Source organism: Pogona vitticeps, chromosome 2 (genome assembly GCF_051106095.1).
Source record: "Pogona vitticeps strain Pit_001003342236 chromosome 2, PviZW2.1, whole genome shotgun sequence".
In the NCBI taxonomy this organism is placed as follows: Eukaryota; Metazoa; Chordata; class Lepidosauria; order Squamata; family Agamidae; genus Pogona; species Pogona vitticeps.
Window position 1 is genome coordinate 224,650,832 of NC_135784.1, and position 21,159 is coordinate 224,671,990.

The 21,159-nt window shown below is 41.2% G+C and overlaps 1 protein-coding gene across 22 annotated transcripts in view; it reads left to right on the forward strand.

Moving 5' to 3' along the window:
• Window positions 1-21,159, forward strand: part of MPDZ (multiple PDZ domain crumbs cell polarity complex component) — a 127,703-nt gene that overhangs the window by 85,665 nt on the left and 20,879 nt on the right. For all 22 annotated transcript variants that reach the window (XM_078384964.1, XM_072992114.2, XM_078384973.1 and 19 more), the window contains 10 exons: window positions 3,547-3,638; window positions 3,895-3,985; window positions 4,811-4,891; window positions 5,897-5,989; window positions 6,099-6,173; window positions 7,533-7,719; window positions 8,527-8,672; window positions 10,648-10,731; window positions 16,916-17,109; window positions 19,483-19,630. In XM_078384964.1, the coding sequence (XP_078241090.1) occupies window positions 3,547-3,638; window positions 3,895-3,985; window positions 4,811-4,891; window positions 5,897-5,989; window positions 6,099-6,173; window positions 7,533-7,719; window positions 8,527-8,672; window positions 10,648-10,731; window positions 16,916-17,109; window positions 19,483-19,630 (1,191 nt within the window). The remainder of the gene's footprint in view (window positions 1-3,546; window positions 3,639-3,894; window positions 3,986-4,810; window positions 4,892-5,896; window positions 5,990-6,098; window positions 6,174-7,532; window positions 7,720-8,526; window positions 8,673-10,647; window positions 10,732-16,915; window positions 17,110-19,482; window positions 19,631-21,159) is intronic.

The window sequence follows — 21,159 nt, forward strand, 5'->3', positions numbered from 1 at the left end:
TTTCCATGAAACCTAAAACTTATCCCTTTGGACTCTGTGTGTTACTGTAATCTAGTGCCTGATGTCATCTAATTCTGTATATTGTGATCTCCAAAGACATTACCAGAATGAATGCTGTCAAATTGGCCAAGTACTTCTCAGATTTCATTGATTTAGTACTAGATGAAGGCAGATATTTGGCTCACTTACTGGATCTTTCTTTGGCTGGAGAAAAGATTGATACTTTTGGGTTATTCAGTATTCAGCACTCATAATGGTCAAAATCCTGTGGCTTAGGATAGTAAATGTGCACTAAAGTAGGCCCATTGAATCATTGGGGATTTGATGAATCACCTCCCCTGTAAGTTCCATTGATTAAAATGGACCTACTCTAACTGGGACTTACTTCAGCATAGTAAGACACAAATTGAGTAGGTCCATTTGAATCAGTGGAACTTACAGAGTAGGTGACTCACCAAATTCCCATTGATTTAATGGGCCTACTCTAGTGTGCTTTACTACATTAAAGCAACAGGATTTTGGCTAATACATACTATAGAAATTGCCAGATGCAACAGTATAAGAACATAATATTAGAGCAGTGGTTCCCAACTTTGGGTTACCCAGATGTTCTTAGACTGCAGTTCTCAGAAGCCTTCACCACTAGCTGTTTTGGTTGGGGTTTCTGGGAGTTGCAGTCCAAGAACAACTGGGTTAACCAACATTGGGAACTACTGTATTACAGTAAACAGAAAGAGATATGTATAAGAATAAAAAGAGCTACAGTCCTGTTGTTACAACCACACATGCAACGTTAACAAGTGGTTTGAACCATTTCATGAGATGTCATTGCATGAGCAGCCGTGCACTAGTCACACGACCAATACCATAACGGACATCTCGAGAAGGGGTGCAACCCATTCATATGCACATATATTTTCAGCATTGTCTTGTCCATGGTCATAACTAGCTTGATCATTCTCCCATTTTGTTCCCTAAGAAGTCAGGTAGATTGCTCCAATAGATCACAAACAGGACATGAACATAGAAACCATCCCTTGCTATTTGTTTGCCACAAATATTTGATGTTGGAAAATGTAATGATTATGGATATTTCATTTAATTATCTTGGCTACTGCTTATATAGTATCCCTGAGTCTGTTAAATCCTTTTTATGTCCACTAAGCTAGTGTTTGTTGTACATCTAGAGTGAGTACACAAATTATTTATGTAAATGTATGCTTTATTTATTTATTGAAATATTTATTCTGACAAAAAAAGGCTCTCCCATTCACAAGATAGATCATGACAGTAATTAGAACACAGTAATCAAACAGCAAACTAATGATCAAAAGAACACCACCAGACCAAGAAAAATACAGAAATAAATTCAAGATATAAGGAAACAGCATCTACCAGTTTGTACATCAGAAGCACAACAGAATAATACTGTTTAACTGTACACTGGAACATGAAGCAGATTGCAAAGACAGTCTGTGCTCCATTACTGGGAAGTACCGATCCCATGTATATTTCAGATATACATGGGTATTGGTTGAACATGGAACGGGACATCCAAAGATGACCTCCGTGGAGAGGAGGATTATTTGGAAGAATATCTGCCTGATATTTTTTTTGTCTCTAATCTCACCAGAAGCTGTGCTTTCACCTGCAGCATCAACCACAGTGAATTTTCTACACCAATTTTGCCATTCCCCATCTTTTGCTAAAACAAGGTACATATTTTACATGTACATATTTTAGAGGAGAATGATGCCTTCAAGCAGTGTCAAGGGATGTAGTTCTCCTCTAAAATAAGGTGTGTGTCTCTACATACTTTAATTTAATGCCAAGATATAACTTTTTAAAAAAATGCTAAGCAGTAGTTCCAGAGGATATAAAAATAGCTGGTGGCCATGTTACCGCTCTGATTTAAAGCTTCCAACACTTTGAACTGGTTTCAGAAACAGTCAGAATTTTACAGAGGTTTAATAAACACAGTTAAATATTCCAAGTATTGGGCCTCAGTCAGCACATACAGGCTGGAGCATTTTATACCGGTGGAGCTCCCAGACACTTAATCAGGTCACCCTTCATAAGGAAAACTTACACATATAAGAATCATAACTGAGCAGAAGCATTCCGGACAGGACCTGCCATGTGACCATCCAGGGCCAATACAAGAAACAAGAGCATTCCCAAAGTGCAAGCATGAAATTTCAAATGGAATGCAGCCCATCCAAAATATATTGTATACCTTCAAAGGCCTGGTCCTTTTTATTTCTCAAACAGAGATAACTACAGCTAAGCCTGAAACTGTATACAGTAGTGCTGTAATCATGATGGGGGACTGGAGCACACACAAAAGTCCCACTGCCTTTTCCCCATGCAGAAGTAATGTAGACCTTTGCCAGTTCATTGCAAAGGTTTGCAGAGGCACGTGTAAACGTGTTCAGATGGATGCATTTATATAATTCCTGTCAGCGGGAGCTCTCCCTTATCAGAGTGCTCAATCATTGGAACGCTCTAACTAAATTCATAACTAAATACGTTTTAGCTGAATTCATTTATGGGCACCTCTACAGCACTTTGGGAAGAACACATGGAGGTCTGCCTTACATCTGAGTGGTGCGAGGACGTGAGAGGCCTTGTGAACATCAGCATACCGCTATCACAATTACGCTCTACATGCTTTCAAGCCTAATACTTGAATGGGGCTTTAGGGTCGTTTCCTTTCAGTTCCAGGTGCCTAGTGTCACATTTTTGCTTTCGGAAAACATTGCCAGCTCAAAAATCACCAAATTGTTATTGAAATTCCAGACTCATTTCAGGAAAGATTTTTGGGACTGTTCTAATATAAGTGAAGTATTTTGACCAAGGAACTATAAAATTATTTAAAAATAATAATACATAGATTAGTAGATTTTTCTTCTGATTATCTTGGAATTGTGCTTTTAAATCTTGAAAACCTAAGTATACTGCTGAGTCTTGAGAAGTGGGTTTGTCAGTGAAAGCTCGCATTAAAATATAGCAGTTAGTCTTTTAAGGTGCTGCAACATCGTTTTTCATTCTCTTTTCGTTTTGCTTTATATATTGAGTCACACTTAATCAGTTTTAATTTATATTCCCATGCTCTGCTACAAATCAGATTGGATGCAAATAGCTGGTTTTACCTTTATTTGTCATCAGCAAGCTGCTATTCTGTGCCTCTTTTTTATTTCACAAACAGTGAGTCACGAGATGATCAATCACTGTTAAAAATTGATGATGATGTTCCCAAAGTCAGCCAGTCCACTATAACCTAGTGAAGGGCATTGTTAACTCAGTAAGAGAGCCAAATACAAGCTAACAGCTGTTAGGAATTTTGTGAACACAGGGGAAATAATTATAAGCAAAAGCAAGATTATATAGAGAAAGCAGGATTAGTGCATTGCAATTTCATGGTTGAAGAGCAGCTTTCATTAAAAAATAGTAAACAAAGCATTTACTTTTGTGGAAGAACTGGTTTGGGACAAAATAAACAAAATTGTATTCTCATCTGTTAGTGCTGTTCTGATTTTTATCTAGATAAATGGACAGGTTCTGTATGGAAAGACTCACCAGAATGCATCTTCAATAATCAAATGTGCACCTTCTAAAGTAAAAATAATATTTATCAGGTAAGCAAATTTTAAAATTTGTATCTTTTATTATATTAGGATTTATTTTCTTATCTTAATGCATCTTTTAATACTACATTTTTTCGCAAATAATCCAGTTTCTGTAGCTTTGGAAAAAGTTTCCCTGGATGATAAATTTATTTGCAACCCTGTGATTATTTCACATAGTTCCTTTAAATGTCTGGCATTTTAGATATCAAAACAATTATGCAGTTAATTTTATAATTTTAAAAAAAACGTACTTTGTATATTATAGAAACAAAGATGCTGTCCATCAGATGGCTGTTTGTCCTGGGAAATCAGTAGAGACTTCAGCTTCCTCTTCTGGGACACTTCAGCATGAAGAGGTACAAGCTTTCAAAGTTTATCTTATTCAGGGGACAATAATTATGCTTCATTATTGTTGTTATCATTGTCATCGTTATGTTACTGCTATTGTTTTGACTTCTATATTCCATAGAAGTGCCTGGAGCATTCACTGCACGGTTTACAACATAATCATGCAAACAAAAACTTGCTCCCCAATGAGCTGGGTACTCAATTTACCAACCTCAGAAGGATAGGAGGCTGAGTCAACCTTGAGCCAGCTACCTGAATGCACCGGGATCAAACTGAGGTTGTGAGCAGAGGCTTTGCTGCAGTATTACAGTTTAACCACTGTGCCATAGAGTTTGATCTCCTTTATGAATAGATAATATAAAAATCTTGTTTGTACTGGATCTTTAGTGACACAATAAGCTTTCAACATTTACTGTATCTTCAGGATACAAAATAACTGTGCTTTATTATTGTTAAATAATAAACTCTTCTCAAAACCCAGGTTCAATCCCAGGTAGCCGGCTCAAGGTTCACTCATCCTTCCATCCTTCTGAGGTCAGTGAATTGAGTACCCATCTTGTAGGCGAGGCAATGTGTAGCCTGTATAATTAACTTGTAAACATCCAAGACGGTGCTTGAAGCTCTATAGGGCAGTATATAAGCAACACACTTTGTTATTCTTGTTGTTGTTTTGACAATACTGATCCATAGCGAAAGAACACTCTGGGCAAATTTAATAAGGATACTGTACTTTAATGTGAATCTAAATGGGGAGGAAAATTAGGTATGTTGAATCTGTATAGTGAATGTAGTTCAATATATCTTTGCTTTGATCATTTATTTTATTCTTTTAGAGTGAAGCAAATCTTCCAAGTTCTGTTCTGCCTATAGACTTGAGTTTATATAAGAATCTTAAAAATATTGAACTGCCTAAGGTAAATAACTGGGGATATATTCTGTATATTCCCACTGCGTACCTTCTACTACCTAATACAACTCATTCTGGAAAATTCAGGATTTTGGGAGTAAAAAAAAATCTGTGAAATGTGGATGTCCTTAACTTCTTTCTATACACAGCTGAAGATTTTTGACCAGAATATGTTATTTGTAATTTGGTCAGCTGTATTTTTTTGGAATAGTATTTGATTCAAGTTGGAGTTATGGTAGCACCTTAGTGGAAATTTGATATGCCTGCTGGGAGGATTTAAATCATGGAACTAAGCATCCACTACTTGCATTATAAGATGGGATAACCAGTTATTTTCTGCTGCTGATTCATGTATGCCTTGAACACCCACTCTTCATGACTGAGTCAAGCTTTATCCCTTAGGCAAGTTTCAGTGCTAATAATGAACTATACACATAACAGTATATCTTCTAACCACAGGCCTCCCAAGTTTGACTGCTGGTTTCTGGTTTTGTAAAGCAGGGGTCCCCAACCCGGTACCGGTTGCAGTCCGGTACCAGGCCATGACTTTGGCAGGACTGGCCGCAGAGACAGCTCTTCCCCCCTCCCGCGTGCACGCGCACACACACACACACACACACACACACACACACACACACACACACCCACCCTGCACGCACAGATGCCTCCCACATACACGCATGGACACACGCATGCTCCACCCAAACATTAAACCAGTCAGCGGTGAGAAAATGGTTGGGGACCATTCTTGCAAAGGACATAAACTTCCATTTCCTTGTTCTTTGAAACATGAACTTTTAAACTTCCAGTTTAGATTAATTTGGTAACTGGCAGGTTGTGAGGCAAGATTCTGATCTTTTACTAGATCTCCTCATGAAGGCTGCCACGAGTTTTTTTGCTTTGTCGGTGCCTAGAGGATGGTCTCCCAGCTACTTAGGAGCTGATGATTTTTACACTAAACATCTTTCATCAATTTCTTTGATAACTGTTGATATTTCTTGTGATTCCATAGGATCAAGCTGGCATAGGCATTGCCATTGGTGAAGAGGATACACTTAATGGTGTGATCATTCAGAATTTAACAGAGCATGGTACAGCGCGAAAGGTAAACAGAAAACGTGTTCAAGGAAAAAGTATAATAAGGGTACAGAAGGAAATCCACCCCTCCCCGTTTCAACAAAATCCTATCTTAATAAGTTTGTTTTGGTTTTCAGGATGGTCGTATTAAAGTTGGAGATCAGATTTTAGCAGTGGATGATGAAATTGTTGTGGGATACCCTATAGAGAAGGTATGTGAGCAGTAAATATCCTATGCATTTAATCATGTTTGTTCTCTGTATCTGTTGGAAGACCTTGAAAATCTATACAGTTGTATTCAGGTGCAGGATCAGGACAACTTTATCTGCCATGTTATTGAAAAAATGAAATGTGTGCAAACTTTTTAAAAAACAATCTCTTTTCCCATTTATTGGGCATCTTTTATTTTGATCTTTATTTTGGAAGTTGTGATAATCCTGGGAGCTAGTTGATAACATTTTATTTGAAGGTAGCATGTATAAAATAGTGATCCCTGTAATAATGTTCAACACTGTGATTGGGTCTGTGTTTTAAAGTAGGCTGTCCCCCTTTTTCTATGTGATTAGCAATAAGAGACAGAATTTCTTTAACCAAACATTTAGTATCTTCAGGAGGGGAGGGGTGATTACAACTTTGGTAGGTCCAACAGGACTATTAAACAGAAGTAAACCATTCCATGTCATGGTCAGTCCAATCTGTGCAGTCGTTTCTTTTAGCATGGCGACATCCCAAATATTCCCTGATTGGTTGGCTTCCTCAAAGGTTGCTCTGCACCACACATATGGTCCCATGGCATGGGTGACATGCCCAGTCTCCTTTGTGTGGGATCCCTCCAGTGGGAATAGGATCTGGACACACCACCTTCTTCCAAGGACCCTTCCCCCTCAGGTAGACATACACCGTCCATTCATACGGATCTATTTCTCCTAATTGAACTCCTATTCCTGTTGTTACTCATCCCAGCATAGATCTCCCCCCTCTCTCTATCCTTCTCCCCTCTCTTTGATAAAGTAAATATATATGGTCCTTCTTCCCCACTATCCCCTTTTCTCCTCCTCCACTGCTGCCAGACTTGCCAAAGATCTCCAGCTCCTTCCTTTCCCTGCCTCTTCCTCCCATTCTTCAGTTACCAGAAAACTCTCTACCATTGGTTGTTCTGTTCCTGCCTTTCTTCCCCCATCTCTTTCAGTTTTCTGAACTTCCCCCGAAGTCAGATTTTGAATCATAGCCTGTGCAGTATTCAGCACTTTTTCGACTCCTTCCACCTGAAACGATGGAGGGGATGGGTCACTTTCAAGTTTAACCATCTTAATCGGTTCCTCTTCACAAACACACACACACACCCCAAATTATGACGATCACACTGTTTGCCAGGGAGCAGGATGGGAAAATTACAGTATGGTTAGCCCTTGCTAGAGAGTAGAGCTAACTATCATGTTTGTTGAAAGAGCCTGCCATGCTCTTGTTAAGTCAATTACAGTGGCTGTCCAGGGTACACTAGATTAAAAATCATACAGATACCAATACTGGTTTTTTACATAATCAGCTTGTTCTTTTTATTGTTTATCAAGTTTATCAGTTTGCTGAAGATACCCAAGTCTACTGTGAAACTCACTATCAATTCAGCTGAACAGGAGACTCAGACAGCAGCTCATCCACAACTACCCATTTACAGCACTACTTCAGGGGAGAAAACTAATATCCAGCAGTCAGCAGCTATTCTACCTCCTGAATCACCAGAACCAGAGTCTATTAAAAGTAAGAACCATTCATGTCTTATAGACAACTAATTTAAACACATGAACACATGCACACATACACATGCACACATATACACAGACACACTTCCACATTTGCACACAAGAGAGTATTGGACCAGTTACAATTGTCTTCTCCAGATAGAAGGCTCTGAACTCTAGAACTAGAAGAGCCATTGGCTTAGGTTTCTTTGGCTGAAATCATGTTGCTTAACATAGTAAGTTGCAGCTTGAGTAGGCCCATTGAAACGGGAGATTTGATGTAAACAACTCCATAAGTTCCGTTGTTTCAATGGGCCTACTCTAGTTGCAACTCACTGTACCAAGCAACAGGTTTCCAGCCATCAAGTTGGTGGCCCAAGTCTCTTCCTTGAGAAAACAACAATGCAAAACATTTTATTTTAAAGCTAAATGTGTCACTGCCTGGCAACTATTCTTCTGTTGTTTTTCAGTCCTTTGCTACCTTTTGCCTCAACAAGATTCCATAGACCCCTCAGTTCAAATCCCATTGAAATCATGAGGCTTAACCCATAACAACAAATTATTTGTCTCATGGATCCCAGAAAGATTAAATGCAACCAGGCTTTTCTGTGTAGGGCCTTGACCTATAAGTTCTTTACCTCAGATCAGTAAGTTAATTTTGTTCTCCCTTTTCTTTTTATATATTTCTCAAGCAGACTCATGAAATGGTTGTGCTAGGTTGTTCAATTAATTCTTTGATTACAGCAGTCTTTGAAATTGCTGTCCTAAAGTTACTATATAGTAAACTTTTTTTATTATGACTACTGTGTCGATTATCTGTTGTCAGATACAAGCAGGTCCTCTACTCCAGCCACATTGGCCTCTGATCCAGCTACATGCCCAATCATCCCAGGCTGTGAAACTACAATCGATATCTCCAAGGGGCACACGGGTCTCGGTTTGAGCATTGTCGGAGGAGCAGATACATTGCTGGTTAGTAAAAAAAAATCTTAGTTATTTCTAAGCAATCAAAGCTAACATTCCTAATAGGTTATGTTTGTTTCTCACAGCACAGTCCTAGATCTGTCGAATAAGTCTCATTGAACTGTGTGGCACTCATTCCCCAGTAGACACATATGATAACTGCTGACATAGACAGTATACAGTGGGGTCTCTACTTAAGAACGTCCCTACTTAAGAACAATTCCACTTAAGAACAGCTCCATTTACTAAATTTTGCTTCTACTTGAGAACAAAAATCCAGATAAGAACAGGAAAAAAAAAACTTTCCTGCTCTTTTTTTAACCTTAGGTCATCTTAGGTTAAAAAAAAATTCTCCCCCTAGTGGTAGAGTACGTATTAACCAGCTTTGCATTAGTTCCTATGGGAACTAATGCTTCAATGTACGAACGCACCTCTACATAAAAAAAACAGCCAGAACGGATTAATTGGTTTTCAGTCCATTGCTTCAAAATTAGCTTCGTCAGAAGTGCTTTTAACACTGTTCCCTGACCTAAGAGAAAAAAAAAGAAAAAAATCCCCCTCTAGTGGTAGAAGGCGGAATAGCAGCTTCCCATTAGTTTCTATGGACGGAAAAGAGCAGATACAGATTAAATGGTTTTCAATGCATTCCTATGGGAAATGCAGATTCTACATAAGAACTTTTCCACTTGAGAACCACCTTCCAATACGGATTAAGTTCTTAAGTAGAGACCCCACTGTAATGAAAACACTCAATTTCTATGTGGTTAGGAATTAATGGTGGAAATGCAGCTGTGTGTGCACAACAATGATTATGTCATTATCGGCAGCAAATTACCACTGTTTAAAAGTAAGTTCAGAGTGCACACAGCTACTGTACAACATAATGAAGTCCCATGCACTGGTATCTAAAGCCCTTAACAGCTGGGATCAAGAACACTTCCCCTCTATGTACAGTCCTATTCCTGTTAGCTGGCACAAACTACTATATATCCTATAGGACTGCTAAATTTGTTAAACAAGCCATGGAAAGTTATCTGGAAGTTGAGTCATGGCAACTGGATTCCTTTGTTGTTAGGTTGAAACGTTTTGTTACTCATCCAAGCAGCTTCTTCAGTTGGAGGAGAGTTGATAGGAGATCCCTGATATATCCTCCACGTTGATATATCACAGATCTCCTACCAACTCTCCTGCTTGGATGAGTAGTGCAACATTTCAACCTAACAAGAAAGAAGTCCAGTTACCATGACTCAACTTCCAGATAACCACATCTGGATGACTGAGGATCTTCACAGATATAAACCATGGAAAGGCAGAACTTACTGCCTTCTTCATAAGTTCTTCAAGTTAATCTCACATCTTCTCTTTTTTCTTTTTTGAGAATGCTGTTAAATTTTATTACTATTATTTCATTATTTTATGTATTTTATGCTTGCTTGTACTGTATGTACTTGCATGAGATGCCAAGTACTATTTTATTATTGGTTTAATCTATGTTATTGTATATAACCTGATTGGCTACAAAATAAAAAAGTATTTGTATTCGTGCACCATGAAAATACCACAGGAAGCCTTTCATCAGCAGCCAGTTGCTGCTCATGCCATAATGACCATTGTGCATGCACACCTGCAACAGGATTTCAGTCAATACATCCATAACCACACTAGTTATTTTAAATGTTATGTCTTGTTTAATTCTTATTTGTATTGATGCTTTTTAATGTCGCAGCAGCAGCAGACCCACCATCCCTCAATTCCTGTTTCTTTACCGCTTTGGGTTCCTAATAGGCATTTTTTTTTCACCAGACCCCCCCCCCATCAATTTATTTAAAGAGATACAGTACCTACTTTAACTCTCACATATCTGTATCTTGTGGTTCTTTGTAGCCTCTTCTTGTTGTTTCATATACTTGGGATAGTTGCTGTGGAGGAATAAAATCCAGAAGTCTCAGTAGGATTTATTTATTTGTTGTTCTTAAATCTGCAGGGAGCAATTATTATTCATGAAGTGTATGAAGAGGGAGCAGCATCCAAAGATGGAAGGCTCTGGGCTGGTGACCAGATCTTGGAGGTATAGTGCTGTGTATTTTACTTCCTCTGCATTGAAAAGTGGAGAGAGGGCCAGTGTGAGGAGGAGGTGGAGGAATGGCTAAAGGAAGTAGATCCTCTCTCTTCTGTTAAAGTGTGAAGGTCTCTCACACACACCAGGTACTACCACTGGCCAATACGTCATTGGCAAGGGTTTCCACAAACTCCATACTGTCTAAACTGCTTGAAGCAGATTTTATTGCTACTGGGGAATGGGGTACAGAATACTGAGGGGTATTAGTCAGTCCCTGCTTCTCCAAAACTCCTGAGAGTTCAGTCTCTTCCTGACTCATAGTTCCGATCCTTGGAGTCAAGGCATTCTTGGTCCGTGAGTGGCACTGAGGCTTCAAGACATCCTCAAGCCACCCTACTCCCTTCAGGGAGGTTTTGTAGTGGAGGCTACTCAGAAATGGGGTCAAATCCTCAATTCCTCCTGCTTTCACCGTTGGTGCTTCTGCTGGTGTTTTCAGCTCCATTTCCTCCTTTGTGTTGGGGTGGGGATCAGGTACTGTGCCGGTTGCTGAGACTCCACAGGGATGGGATTAGCAAAGGTGGGGGACTGAAAATAGGTGCCCCTCCTCCCCATGACCTCTTCCCTTGGCCACAAAAGTCTCCGGTGGTCCTCAGTGTGAGTGTACTCAGTGTTCCTTGATGCACACAGGACTTGGATCCAGTTCCTTGCTGACATCACCTTTCTCCTTGCCAACAGAATCCACAAAGGTCTCTGTGACAAGCTCTTTCTCTCTCCCCTCTCCTCCCTTCCTTTTCCTCATTCTTTATCCCTGCCAGTCTCTGACCCTTGTCCCAGGTATGCCACATTCTGCTTTGTGGCCTCTGTGAATCACAACCTGGGTAATCTGTGCATGTGCGGAGCCTCATTGAAATATTCTAGAGTTTCTGCGGTAGCAAAAAAAACCCCAAAACATTAGTGTAGACCCCTCCCCCTCAGTATATGTACTTTGGCGCCAAGACTCCCCTTTCAGTTTCTTTCAACTGCCATATTGAGAGCCTCATTCGTTGCTTCTGTGAGTTATCTAAAATGAAAGAAAGTCCATTCTTCACATCTTTATTCTTTATTCTTTTATTAGTTTTATTTCTCCATTTTAAAAAAGAAAGAAAAAGATTGCTTTGGCCTTAGGGCTGAAGCTCCCCCCCTTCCTTAAACTGTTTTTTCTTCATTTCATGGCCCCTGTGGGCCCGTTTAAATGCTGTGTGGTCTGTGAGAACAAAATCCCATTTTCAGAATGCCACGCTAAATGCATTTTTTGTCTCTGTGAGGCCCACCAAATCTCTACGTGCCCTCATTGTAAAAACTTTAAACACAGAGTTCTCCGCAGCTGCCTCTCCTGACTCAAGCTTTGGCTTTGAGAGTAATCTTTTCAACCTGCTGAACCTTCTTATAAATCTACCTCACGAGCTAAAGCCATGAGCAAAGCCATTTCTGCCACTCCATCCTGTGCCAATGCTCCCTCAACATCGATCAAAAATACAAAGGTACACAAGACCAAGCATTCAACATCAAAACCCTCAACATCGAAAACAACCACTTAGCGGAAACCATCCACCGACACGTCTTCGGCTCCCTCGCCACCAAAGCCTAAATCTTTCAAGGCCAAACCTTCCAATGTCACTTCTCCACCTCCACAGCTACCATAGTCTGGAGATCTGATATACGTCGGCCCACTCCTGGATGAAGAGGGACTTCCATCTCACCAACCATCTCCATCACAGTCGCCAAAATGGGACTAGTGAGTTGATCAGCTCACATCCTCTCCTGCAAGCCCTCAGCACTCGGGCTCTCCTAATGAGTCCTCCTTGGTTACTTTGCCTGATGTCCATGGAGCCGAGATGTAACCTGATACAGTGCCCTACTCCATTCCAGAAGGCCTCGGCCTCTGACACACCTCGGCCTCTGACACACCATCAAGGGGACCAGACACACAACCAGCCCCCAATTCAATCTTTGTTGAGGCTTCACAGTCTCATTCCTGACACCAACAAGCTCTCATACCGCCTAACAAGGATAGCAGGCGGATTGACTCCATGGGCAGATGGCTATATTCTTCTGCTGCCTTTATTGTGAGAATTGCCAACTACCAAAAACCCATGGGTGCTTACTAGTGCTTCCTCTGGGACAATATGACCACCTTCATCAATGTACTCCTTGAGGCCAAAAGGTACTGGCACAAACCTTTCAACAAGAAGGGCTCTCGGTTTCCAAACAACAAATGCTGTTCGCCAGACACACTTTCGATGCCACGACCAAATCTATGGCTACATCTGTGGCACTTACGCGTTTTTCCTGGTTAAAAACTGCGGGCCTTGTGGAGGATGCGTGTACCATATTGAAGATCTCCCATTTGACAAGGCAGGTCTTTTTAATGCTGAAACAGATGACATCATTGAAAACATCCAAAAGAAAAGAACAACTGCTAAAGGATGGGGAGTCTACCCCACATACCAACAACGTCCTCAGTTCACTCAGTGGCACCGCCCTTATAACTCCTACCAGAAATTCCAGCATGAACCTCAAAGGCAAACATCTTACACACCTTACTACAAACAACAACCTTACCGGGCCAAACCCCACCAGCAAGCCACAACCGGGCACAATGACCGCAAATCCAAACATCATGTTTGACGCTCAGCTGGCCGAGATCCCAACACACACTCACATCTCTCCTCCAGCTCTTTGGAAACACTTACCTGCATGGGAAAGCATCACCACCAATACTTGAGTCCTTTCCATCGTTCAAAGTGGACACTGAATTGCAATTCCACCAGCTACTTCCACCATCGCATACCTTCACACCTCCATCACAAACCCTTTAAGACAAAATTCAATCACTGCTACTCAAAGATCCCATAGAGCCAGTACATCAGTCAAGCAGAGGCTTTTTCTCCCGTTATTTTTGTTGTTTTGTCGTTCAGTCATGTCCGACTCTTTGTGACTCCTGAACCAGAGTGTGCCAGGCCCTCCTGTCTTCAACTGCCTCCTGGAGTTGGGTCAAATTCATGTTGGTAGCTTCGGTGACACTGTCCATCCATCCCGTTATTTTACCATCCCCAAAAAAGATGGAGGCCTCCGCCGCATCCTTGACTTCAGGGGGCTAAATCAATACATCATTACCACCAAATTCCATATGGTTACCCTCAAATCTGTCCTCCCCCTACTCTGCAAGAAGGGCTGGTTCACAGTCATAGATCTAAGGGACACTTATTTCCATGTATCCATCCCTCTCACAGGCCTTACCTTCACTTCCAACTCATTCAGGCTTGCAACAGCTCCCAGAGTCTTTACCAAATGCATAGTTCCCGTAGCAGCTTACCTCAGACTTCTGAAAATTCATATTTTCCATACATAGATTACTATCTCCTCGTAGCTCATTCCCATCGCACAATGAGACATTCAATTTACACTCTCTTGTCCATGATCTTGGCCTCGCTGTAAACATACAAAAGTCCAAGTCAAAGCCTAGAAGGCTAGTTCACTACATAGGGGCACTCATAGATTCCAAACACGCTCGAGCATTCCTCCCAATAGACAAGCGTCCCAAGTTGCTATCCCTGCTTCGCATATTTACCCCTCATGCACTTGTGCTTGCATTAATTTTGCAACGTTTCTTAGGCACTATAGCGTCAGTGACCTCTGTAGAACAACATATATGTCTCAAAATGAGGTCACTCCAAGCATGGTTCCTGGCTTTGTTCAATCCGATAACGGAGCCTCCTCATACTCTCTTACAGGTCACCCCAGAACTCACCACCCAGCTTTCCTGGTGGCGTGCCACTCAAAACCTTACAATGGATCGACCTTTCCAACAGCGGTGTCCTCAAATACAAGTCACCACTGATGCCAGCCTCACAAGATGGGTGCTAATTGCAAATTCGTACAGATTGATGTGCAATGGTCACAAAGAGAAAAATGACATATCAGCGAGTTAGAACTTTTAGCGGTGATAAAGGCTTGCAAGACTTTCAGAGACCATCTTGTTGGCAAAATGGTTGAAATTGCCACCGACAACACTACCACAATGTACTACATTCTCAAACAAGGAGGCACACTCTCTCCCAGCCTCCTTTATCTCGCGGTTGACCTGTGGGAATGGTGCCTATCCCATCATATCTGCCTCACAACGATACAGATAGCCTGCCAAGACAAACAATCTGGCAGATCTTCTCAGTCGCAAGGAATCCCAGGCCCACGAGTGGGAACTCTACCAAGCCATCTTTCTCCTTCTTCACAAATGCTGGGGCACACCTACCATTGACCTTTTTGCTTCCTGAACAGACTGGAAGTGCAAACAGTACTGCTCACAGGAAGGAGTTGGCAAGCACTCCCGCAGCAACGCATTCATAGGCTGTTGGCCCAGGTCACTAACTTACCTGTCTCCCCCGTTTCCACTCTTCCACAAAGTTGTAGTTAGCCACCAACAGGACAAACCCCATGCTATCCTGATAGCTCCATGGTAGCCGCGACAACCTTGGTTCCTGGTTCTCCACCAACTTTCATCCAACATATCACCTGTCCTACCTGCCTCACCTGCTTACACAGAATAAAAGTCAAATTCTCCACCCAGACCTACTTGCCTTTCATCTGGCAGCGTGGAGGATTCTGCCTCCTTGATGAATGTTCTCCATCAGGCAAAGAAACCCTCAACTAGGAAGGCTTACATGTACAAATGGAGGAAATTTCAGTCCTTTACTACAACATCTTCACTATTTTCAGTCAATCCTTCCCTATCCTCTGTCCTTCATTTTTTACTTCATCTAAAAATGAAAGGCCTCTCCCTTTCCTCCCTAAAGCTTTATCTTGCTGCAATCATCTCTTAACAGTCACCAACCTCTCCAGCAGTTCAATTCTTCAGACACCCTACTCTGAAGCATTTCCTTAAGTGGCTGTTGCACATTTACCCAGACATGCATCCACCATCACCTCGGTGGTCCCTGATAGTAGCCCTTCAATATCTTACAAGGGCCCCGTTTGAATCCTTAGCGTTAACTGACCTCAGACTAATCACCTTTAAGACAGAGTTCCTCATTGCTATTACGTCCACTCGTCATGCCAGTGAACTCGCAGCCCTACAATTTGATTACCCTTATCTCCAATTTTATCCAGATAAGGTCAAACTGTTCGTAGATATTTCTTTTTTGCCCAAAGTAGTCTCCCAGTTTCATCTGTCACAGTTGTTGGTCTTTTTTCCCTTCTCCATCTATGCCTCAGGAAAAGATCCTTCATACTTGCGATGTAAGAAGGGTTCTCGCTTTCTACTTGGCCTGCATGCAACCCTTCAGACGTTCAGCTTGACTTTTTGTCAGCTACCAACTCTCTACTAAAAGTCTTCAAGTGACCCCACAGAGGATATCTAAATGGGTTGCTTCCACTATTTACCTAGATTACCAGCTTGCTTAACTGACAGCTCCACAATCTGTTTGCCCTCATTCTACCAGGGCAGTGGCAACATCTATGACGTTCCTTTGCGGCATTCCCCTTCCGGACGTCTGCGCCTCTGCCACATGGTCATAGCCGTCCACGTTTATCAACATTACAGATTGGAAGTTTGGCAGAAATCTGATGTGGCCTTTGGACATGCAGTGTTTACATCGGCATGACACCCTCCTCTGGGTAAGACATCTTGTTAGTCACCCAGGGTGTGATTCACAGAGGCCATGAAGAAGAACAATAGGTTACTTACCTGTAATTGTAGTTCTTCGAGTGGACCTCTGTGATTCACACATCCCGACCCTTCCTTTTATGTGACTGTTGACTTAACTGAAGGGAGATCCTTGGCACCAGGTACTGAGGGGGAGGGGTCTACACTAATGTGATTTTTTTTTATTACCGCGGAAGCTCTAGTATATTCTGACAAGGCTTTGCACATGTGCAGATTACCCAGGGTGTGAATCACAGAGGTCCACTTGAAGAACTACAATTACAGGTGAGTAACTTGACATTACTTTACCTCTCATTTCTTTGTTCTGTCAGCTGCCAGTGGGTCTGAGCCTTGGGCTTTCTAGCTATGGTCTCCTTGCACCTGTGGTCTCCTCCAGAGGGCACAGGGTGGTGCGAGGGCAGACAGCCTACCAAGGTCACTAGCAGTGACCCCTTTACATAAAGACATGAAAAGTATCCAGTTTGTGATATCCATCCTGCATTTATATTCCAGGTGAATGGAATTGACCTCAGGAGTGCAACACATGATGAAGCCATAAACGTTCTGAGACAGACACCTCAGAAGGTCCGCCTGACTGTTTATAGGGACGAAGCCCAATATAAGGAAGAAGACATGTATGATGTACTTAGCATAGAGTTACAAAAGAAGCCAGGCAAAGGCCTTGGACTCAGTATTGTTGGGAAAAGGTATGTTGTGCCTTTGAATAAATCCCAAATATTCGTTTTGTAAGAGAAGGCAGAATCCACATACATTGTGTTTGGTGCCGAGTGTGACCAAATGACAAGAAAGCTGGATTGTGGCATGGCAGATATCATTTCAGCTCACTGGCCCTTTCACCTCCTGGTCAGCCATACTGCAAACCAGACTCACTTCCCTATTTCAGCAGTTGAGATGAGCAAAATGCCAAATAAAGCTATTTAGAGAATGAAAGATACAAGGAAATGCTGTTCTATTTGTGACATGGTGTGCTATAAATAGTGTTTCTCAGCTTCCTCTTTGCACCAGATGGCAAGCGTCCTCAGAAAAAGCAACGGCCTCTTATTTTTGTAGTATTTGAGAAGCAAAACAGCAGAAGTAATAATGTTGAGAATGCAGCTGCCATTCTCAATAATTGAGAATTATGATTGAAATCTAGTAATAAACGACAACTACAGTAGGCTTATTGAATCAGTTGAACTTATAGAGTAGTTAACACAACAAATCCCCATTAATTCAACATATCTACTCTAGTTCCCAATAATGCTGGGAAAGGTTGAAGGCAGCAGAAAAAGAGGAGGACCAAATATGAGATGGATTGACTCCTTAAAGGAAGCCATAGGCTTGAGTTTACATGAACTGAGCAGAGCGGTTGGGGACAAGACATTTTGGAGATTGATCGTTCATGGGGTCACCATAAGCCAGGGGTAACTTGATGACACATAACCACCACCACTCTAGTTGTGACTTGCTACTAGATTTCAGTATTATTGGGAAGAATTGCACTACTGGTAATGAATGAGATTAGTGAAAATGCTCTTCTTTGAGGTGTTCTTAAGATTTTGAATATTAGCATATTCAAATCTGCCAGGACATAACTACTTTACACGCAAAATACTTTCCTCTTAAATGCCTTTATGGACTGCAGAAGTTTGTTTATGTTTTGTCAGATGGGGCAATTTTGTTAGTGGTGGTTTTTTTTTTGCTCCATCTCCTCTAACCTCTAACCATCAATGTACTGTGAACAGTTGTAGGGCTTGCATGTGACAAGCCAACCTGTTAAACTGTGTAGATAAGACAGAGACCACAAATATATTTCAATCCAGCAAAATATTAGTTAAATGTTTGCTTTAAAAGTAAAAGAAGTACTGCTAGCAAGCAAGAGATGGCTTGCACCTAACAAAGACTAAGAAGAATGTTTGGCCTCAGCATGAAGAATTTCATCAGAAAGACCATAAACTGAATTGGAAGGGGGAGTGAGACGCAAACACAGAGTTAAAGATATTATGAAGCCTTACTCACAATAAGAGGAACAAACCAAACTGTTCAAATGGGGGCAATAATAACATTAACATGAAAGCAAAATTCATAAAAATGTACAAAGACAAACAAGCCACAAATCACACAATCTCTGGTATCTATATACGAATGCCAGGAGTATGGGAAACAAACAAGAAGAACTGGAAATTTTAGACCAGGAGAGCAAATATGACTTGATAGGAATAACTGAAACTTGGCGGGTGACTCCCATGACTGGAATACAGCAATTGAAAGATATAAATTGTTCAAAAAGAACAAAGAGAATAGAAAGGGAGGTGGAGTTGCAGTATATGTAAAAAATACGCATTCCTGCACAGAAATATAGGAGGAGAACATTGGCTGTCCCATTGAGAACATCTGGATCAATGTAGCTGGAGCAAAAACCAAAAGGAAGCATGGTAGTTGGAGTCTACTACGAACTACCCAATCAAAGAGAGGATGCAGATGAAACTTTTGAAAAAACAAATTGCAAGCATTTCAAAGAGACATGATGTAGTAGTAGTGGGAGATTTCAGTTCTCCTGATATCTGTTGGGAGGCAGTCTGACAGAGAGATTCGTCTTCCCTCCTCCTGCCAGGAGTGGAGAGTCGATAGGAGTTCTGGAAAGGAAGGGAGAGCAGAGCTGGTGCTGGCAGTGGATGGGTGAGTGGACTCGTTACGTCCACCTGTGCGCCATCTCTATCCCAGAGTGCAGGACACACAACAATGGGCTCAAGTTTCAGGAAGCCAGATTTTGGTTGAATATCAGGAAAAACTGTTAGAGTGCTCCAACACTGGAGGCATTCAAGAGAAACTTAGACAACCACCTGGCAGATATCCTTTGATTTATATTTCTGCATATAGCGGGGTGTGTGTGGACTTGATGGCCTTATAGGCCCTTTCCAACTTCACTATTCTATAATTCTGTGATTGTTATGTAGTAAGACAGTATAATTAATATATTTGTATTCTTATTATAAGCAAATCTAAATGTTTTTCTCTAAAGGGCATTATAGGATGTTTTAATTAAATAATTAGTTAAAAAGTCAAAATTACCCTTGCAGAAATGATACTGGAGTGTTTGTATCAGACATTGTCAAAGGAGGTATAGCAGATCTGGATGGGAGGCTAATGCAAGGAGACCAGATCTTAATGGTGAATGGTGAAGATGTTCGAAATGCTAACCAGGAGGCAGTGGCTGCTTTGCTAAAGGTACTGTTTGAATGATTGACTAACCTTTGTTACATTAACTCAGAGTTGACTCTGGACTCTCTCTTGGCTGACACTTATGCTTTCCCATAGCATTCCTGCTTATTTGGTTTCATTTGGATGAATAATTCCGAGATCATGCTAGAAACAAATTAAAGCACTGTTATTGAAGTTATCTTCGGTTCTTGGGAGATGTCTGTTATGTTTGCATGAATGGCACAAAAATAAGCATTTATGTTTTAAGTGCTGTGGCTTCTGCCATTTGTTCTGGATTTGAAAAAGTTCTCAGAGAAGTTCCTTTTCTAACTTCCTGCTGGTTGAGATACTCTAGAAAGTTGTAGTCCAAAAAAGTAACTTTTCCATGTATTTAGTAATTGGCACAACCTTGGCTATTGTCTACACGAGACTCTTTGGCTCTTCTACTAATTAAATTCTGTGTTGTATTTTGTATTTTGAAGCCACGATTGGGCCTCATTTTACTGTAGCTTTTCACTGACTAGGAGTCAACAGGAAAAATCTTAGTCTGCTCTGAGGAGAACTAATACTAATTGGGTGTTTTTAAAAAAATCCTAAATAAATTACATGTGTTGCGATTGCTGAAGACACCGATAATGTCCATCCTTGCTGAGGGTTTAGGTGGTGAGCAATTTCTCAGACTCAGAATGTACTTTGGTATAGCTGAAGCTGGTAGAGTGTCAAACTGTAAATCCATTTCCTTATTTGATGAACATTTTTGAGAACTGGTCCAGTCTTGGCATATTTTGCTATTGGAGTGAGTTGATTCTTTGTAGTAGCCTCTGTGAATGCACACAAATGGGTTTCTTCTGTACCTGCGCAGGACTTTCGGAAGTTTCTAGACCTTAGAAAAAAGACTAACAATTAGGATACACCCCCTAGGGAGCAAGCTCCACTTCCTCAACCTTCCCCTCAGTTCCTTTTTTCCCCCTGCCGTTTGGTCAGGATGTAGGAACAATAGAGCTCCGCTGAGGAAAGTAAAAGATAGTCTTTTTCTCTATTTGATTGCTTTTTTTCCTTTCTATATCCTTTAAATTTAAATCAATGTTGGTTTCTACCCTAGTGATTTGAGTTTTTTCTCTCTCCTATAGAAATTCCTGCCTTTCCCCCATTTTTTTTCCTACCAATCTTCCATGTTTTATAGCCCCTCTGGGATTCAAGAGATGCTGCGTTTGCCTCCGTAAGATCCCACTGACAGACGGACACGATAAAATGTTTGTTTTGCTTGAGGAAATCCCACCAAGCCCAGTTGTGTATCGCGTGCAAGAGCCTCTCCAAACCAGCCATTGAACTCAGGCTTCACGTCTAAGATCATATTTATACAAAAAGACCTTAAATCCCACCATGGAAGTGGGGACCCCTCCTGCGTCGAACCAACCACAAGAAGTGGCTAAACCTACACCTAGCCCAACCGCTCAATCTCTGACGAGCACGATGTCATTACCTACCAAATCCAGAGACTCGCAAAGATGTAAATCAGCCACAGTCTCTTCTAAGACTCAGCTAAAGTTGGATGA